General features: G+C 47.4%; 1 protein-coding gene across 3 annotated transcripts in view; it reads right to left on the reverse strand.

The window, feature by feature from the left end:
• BANP (BTG3 associated nuclear protein) overlaps positions 1 to 6,000 on the reverse strand; it is a 114,897-nt gene that overhangs the window by 86,346 nt on the left and 22,551 nt on the right. For all 3 annotated transcript variants that reach the window (XM_079316010.1, XM_079316009.1, XM_079316011.1), the window contains exons 5-6: positions 5,254 to 5,376; positions 4,305 to 4,477 (exon numbers count right to left, since the gene is read on the reverse strand). In XM_079316010.1, the coding sequence (XP_079172136.1) occupies positions 4,305 to 4,477; positions 5,254 to 5,376 (296 nt within the window). The remainder of the gene's footprint in view (positions 1 to 4,304; positions 4,478 to 5,253; positions 5,377 to 6,000) is intronic.

Below are 6,000 nucleotides of genomic sequence, written 5' to 3' on the forward strand. Positions count from 1 at the left end.
AAGCAGACTGTAAATTCACCTCCAGATCCTGCAGTGGGATTGAAAGCTGTGCTAAAAGAAAGGTTAAAGAGATTTAAAATCACATTCAGCACAAAGGATGTTCAGACACTGGGAATTCTGGAATTCTGGAATAGGAACTCACATGGCCTGGTCACAGAGCTGTTCTTGTAGGGGGGGAAGAAAGATTTAATTCCCTTGGGATATCAAAGCAAAATCCCAGAATGATGGAATGGTTTGGGTGGGAAGGGACATTGGAAATTATCCAGATCCAACCCTGACACCTTCCCCTTCCAGGGATCCAGGGGCAGTAAATCACATTTAGTGATTTTTTGGAAGTTTTCTCTGGGAAATCCATCCCAGAATCTCCCCAACCTCCTCCCCAGCATCCCACCTAACCCTGCCCTGTTCCAGTTGAAACCCAGAAGCATCTTTTGCTCCAGGTAAATATTCCAAGCACCCAAAGGCTGGAGGAGACCCAGTGCCAGCCCCTGATCCAGGACCAGGAGATATTTTGGGAACAGCACTCAGAGGTTCTTCAGCCTCAGCACAACACCAGTGAGGTCACTTGTTTGTTAAGAATAAGCCTCAATTTTGGTGAAATCCAAGAGAGAGTCTCTTATTTTATGACTCATGGTAGGATGTGATCAGATAAAAAGTTCAGATAAAAAAAGATCCAAATCAAATTCAGAAAACTAAAAGCCAGGGACTCAAAGGGTTTTTTAAAATGTGTTTCATGGTAGAAAATCAGATTTCTAATTTGGATTTTGCCCTTTTTTCCTTGTTTAATATAAGTTTGTTATATTTGGGTGGAGGTGAGTCAGTGTTAACTCCAAATATTCCTGTGGCAGACACCTGCAAGAAACTTGTTCATCTGCTGGCTGCTAACAACTGAAAAAAAAATTAAAAACCCAAAGCAATTCCATTTTCTTTGGCTTTCACAAGCCCTGAGGCCTCATCAGTGTCTGCACATCATTTTTGTTTAGGGTACAGAAGGTTCAGCTCCTCTCACTGCCTGTCCTGAGCAGTTGGCAGAAAAGAGCTCCAAGAGCTCATCCCATGTGTGAGATCTGATCTGCCCTGGGCTGGAAAATGCTGTGCACAGATAAGGCTGAGCCATGGACAAAGAGCTGCTTGGATTCCCTCTTGGAAAGCAAATCCTGACTGTGTTTAATGCTGCCATTATCAAATGACTGCTGCAGGTGCCAACTTGAGGAGACAAGATGTGACTGAGGAGTTTTCTCTGGAAAAAAAATCATCACTCACCCCTAATTAACACCCAGGGCTGAGCAGCCTCCCCTTATCTGCTCCAAAAATCCATGTTTACATTTCCATTTCCAACTTCTTGGGGATTCTGTGCATCAGAAGCTGGAGGGACAGGACACAGGGGATGGCTTCAAACCTTACATGGGATTTTGGGAAGGAATTCCTCTCTGGGAGGTTGGGGAGAGCATGGGATGGATTTCTCAGAGAAGCTGTGGCTGCCCCTGGATCCCTGGAGTCCCCAAGGCCAGGCTGGACAGGGTTTGGAGCAGCCTGGGATGATCCTCAAGGTCCCTTCCCACTCCAACCATTCCATGATTCAGTGCATTTAATGACACCTTGACATCTCAAGAGTTATGAAAGCTCAAAAAATTGATTCACAAATGAAGTTCTGTGCCAGGAGGACACTAAAGACCAGCTGAGCAGCACTTTAGAGATCCAATTCAGGATCTTGAGAACTTTAAAAATGCACAAGAACTCTGGAAAAAGCACAGGAAAAAAGTGTCAAAATAACTGAAAAGACCAAACTTCTCTTACCACACTGAAGGTGCAAGTGCAATGTGTGAAAACTGAAGAGGAAAATAACATTGGGCCATCACATCCATCCCATGCAGCCATTATAAAATAAATCATTATGAAATAAGCTATTATAAAATAAACCTTTATAAAATAAACCATTATAAAATAAACCACTATAAAATAAATCATTATAAAAGAAATTTCCTCATGTCTAGTGTAAACACTCAATGGATCTCCTGCCCCAAAAGTTTATCAGTGAAACTAAAAATTCTCTTCCTGTGCTCTTTGTGCTGCACAGGACACTGAACTGTACAAAGCTCATTGTTTTTAATTAATTAGAATTAAATTCACAATGAAATACAATGCTGTGTTTAAAGTGAGAAGATGCTGCACTCCAAAGCTCACAGGAAGAACACATGCATGCCAAAATTAACTGGACTTGAAAAACCACATGGAATGAAGTCACAGTGTTCAGGAAAAAAACCCAGCCTTGTTCTGTACCATTACTGGACCTGGGCTCAAAGCTCTGGATCATTATTTTCAGGGATAGAAAGGCAGGAACACTAATTTTTAAATTATCACAATTACATGAAAGCAACCAGCAGAGAGCAAACAGTGCCCTTATAGAAATCCACTCCCTAAATCTGTAAATATCCACAGCTCAATGTCAGATAAACCCAACTCTGAACACAGTTTGGTTTTGCTTTCCAGAGCCTGGATGACAGAGTGGAGCTGTCCTGGTGTTTGGTCTGTCCTGGGCTGGGTTCTCCATCCTCAGCCCCTCAGGTTTTTCCTCTGCACCCATCAGAGCCCCTGGAATTCTGTCCCAGCTGATGCAACCAAGGGCTGCTGTGACTTTGCCTCTCCCTGCACAGCAGTTCTGTTATTCTCCATCTCTTCCTTTATTAATAATTGAATTTGGGCCACCCTGCAGGTGAATTAGCAATTCCCTCCTGTGCCAGGGCAAGGGCAGGTGGAGGGGGGTCACTGATCTGATCCTCAAAGCATTCATCAATCTCAGAGATTTGGAATGGATGAGTGTTCCACAGGTCTGAGGGAAATCAGATCTGCAGACATTAATGGATTAGGGGTTTGTTCTGAATGTACATGCACATGTAAATTCACATTTACATGCACATCAGTGGATCCAACATCACATTTGTCTGTGCAAATCTGTGCCAGACCAAGGCAGAAAAGAAATTCCACAGCAAACACCCTCCTGATGCTGGCAGCTGTGCTCCTTGCCATAGCTGAGAGCAGGAAAAATTCTGGAATCACTGAGGTTGGAAAAAACCTCCAGGATCAGAGTTCAACCTGTACCCAATCCCCACCTTGTCCCCAGCCCAGAGCTCTGGGTGCCACCTCCAGGGATGGGCACACAAATCTCCCTGGGCACTTCCAATCCCTGAGCCCCTTTCCATGGGGAAATTCCTGCTGATTCCAGCCTGAGCCTGTTCCCTCTGCTCCGAGGAATTCCCCCCTGGATGGGCCAAATCTCAAGTTTACAGGATGTCTCCTAAAGAGGACATCAATAGCTTAGGTTTTCCAGCCTCCCTTTAGGATATTTGATCTCCTGGCTTAATAGAATAGCAGAACTACAGTAAAACATCAGATTTAAGGAATTCAAAGTGTGTACACTAAGAGTACTAAGAGTACATAAGAGAGACATTGTGGCACATATTCTCTGCTAATGGGCCATCTTTAAACCAGCTGGGCAATCTTCTTTATCTTTCCCATGACCCACCCTTCATCCAGGAGGTATCACCTGTTAATGGGCCATTGTTTGAAACTGGGTGTGGCAGTGACCCTTATCACTGTGGGAGATATCTCCTGTTAATGGGCCATTGTTTAAAACTGGGTGTGGCACTGACCCTTATCACTGTGGGAGATATCTCCTGTTAATGGGCCATTGTTTAAAACTGGGTGTGGCACTGACCCTTATCACTGTGGCACACATTCTCTGCTAATGGGCCATCTTTAAACCAGCTGGGGCAATCATCTTTATCTTCCCACAGCCCATCCTCCCTCCAGGAGATATCTCCTGTTCATGGCCAGTGAGTCCCACGACATGACTGATAAAATTCCATCATCCCACTGGGAGATGCTCCAGCCAGGGCAGGAACCAAGCCTTTCCTACCCAGATAAAAACTGAGATTTTGGACACTAAAATACCTTCTTTCCACTGGATTCCAGAGGAAAGCCAGACCTTTCCACATCATCCCTGGACCTTCAGAGGAAACTGCACCTTCTCCAGGAGCACTGCTCCAGCTGAACCACATCTGCCACTGCAGGAGGATGCAGCCACCATGGAATAGGACTGTGCCACCACCCTGACTGACTGACAGGTGTCAGCTTGGATTCTGACTCTGGCAGGGTTTGGGATTATTCTTTGGAATATTGTATCTCTATTTGAATTCTCCTAACAAAGAACCCTTACTCCTATTCCCCTGTCTTTACCCGACTCCCCTTCCTTTCAGAACTCTAACAATTGGAGGGCTGTGCCCTGCCCGTTTCCCGGGCGGTACCTTCGGAGTTGAGGGTGATGAGGGTGACGTTGTTGCCGATGCTCTGGCTGCCCTGGCCGCTGTTGGACACTGAGTCACTGGCCTCGGAGCCGCTCTCGCCGTCCTCGTTGTGGCTGTCGTCATGGCCGGGCACCTTCACCACGATGGTGTTCTGCCGGCGCCCCGGCACCGCGCTGCAGGGACAGCAGTGCCAGAGCCCGCACGGCCCCAGGGGCCACAGGGGCCACAGGGGCCAAAGGGGCCAAAGGGGCCAAAGGAGCTGCAGGGGCCAAAGGAGCTGCAGGGGCCAAAGGGGCCAAAGGAGCTGCAGGGGCCAAAGGGGCCAAAGGAGCTGCAGGGGCCAAAGGGGCCAAAGGGGCCACAGGGGCCAAAGGGGCCAAAGGGGCCACAGGGGCCAAAGGGGCCAAAGGGGCCACAGGGGCCACAGGGGCCAAAGGGGCTGCAGGGACTGCAGGGGCCAAAGGGACTGCAGGGGCCAAAGGGACTGCAGGGGCCAAAGGGGCCAAAGGAGCTGCAGGGACTGCAGGGGCCACAGGGGCTGCAGGGGCCAAAGGGGCCAAAGGAGCTGCAGGGACAGCAGGGGCTGCAGGAGCTGCAGGGGCCAAAGGGGCTGCAGGGGCCACAGGGGCTGCAGGGGCTAAAGGGGCCAAAGGGACCAAAGGGGCTGCATGTGTCCAGAGGACACGGCCACTTGCTGAGGATGTTTTTAGGGAATGTCACTCACTTGCTGAGGATGTTTTTAGGGAATGTCACTCCTTGCTGAGGATGTTTTTAGGGAATGTCACTCCTTGCTGAGGATGTTTTTAGGGAATGTCACTCCTTGCTGAGGATGTTTTTAGGGAATGTTACTCGCTGAGGATGTTTTTAGGGAATGTTACTCACTTGCTGAGGATGTTTTTAGGGAATGTTACTCACTTGCTGAGGATGTTTTTTAGGGAATGTTACTCACTTGCTGAGGATGTTCTCCAGGGAATCTGCTGCTCTGCTCAGTGGCTCCTCCTGCCCCACCATCTTGGCCACGATGGAATTCTGCCGGTCGTTGTTGAGGATCACCGTGGTCTGAGGAACAACACTGCAAAAAACCAATAAAATCAAAATAATCATAGAGGGAATGGGAATGTAAAGGAGCAAAGCTCATAAATAATCCATGGAGAGGGTTTTGGTTTTAGTAATCCAGGGAGGCCTCTGGGCCTCGTCCCTCTCCTGACATTGCTGATCCTGGCCATCCATCGAGGCTGACACCTCCAGGACTCTGATTTTTCCAGAGGATGGATGGCTCCAATGGAATTATATCAAAGTCCATGACCCCTAGGGAAGCAATAAGGAATTCATCAATTCAGGACACACAGGGGGAAGTTTGTAAATCACAGCTCCTCCAAATTCTTTCTGGGAGAATCTGAGCATTTGCAGAGGAAACGTGGCCAATCTACATGGCAATGCACCAGCTCCAGTAGGGTAATTCCTAGGAAAAGAGAATTTGAAAGGATTTATTGCAAAAGTGGATGATGAGCATGGTTAAAGGGTGTGTGTTGTCCTCCAGGGTGGGGAGATGAGCAGCATAAGAAGCATCAGAACAAGGACCAGACTGCAACTGAATAAAAACAAGACTGAACTACTTCTTGTAGTTAATTTAAAAACCTAAACCAAACACTAAAATCATTTACTGTGTGAAAAAACAGAAAAGAAAAACTTCTCG

This window comes from Erithacus rubecula, assembly GCF_903797595.1.
Source record: "Erithacus rubecula genome assembly, chromosome: 12".
Classification (NCBI taxonomy): Eukaryota; Metazoa; Chordata; class Aves; order Passeriformes; family Muscicapidae; genus Erithacus; species Erithacus rubecula.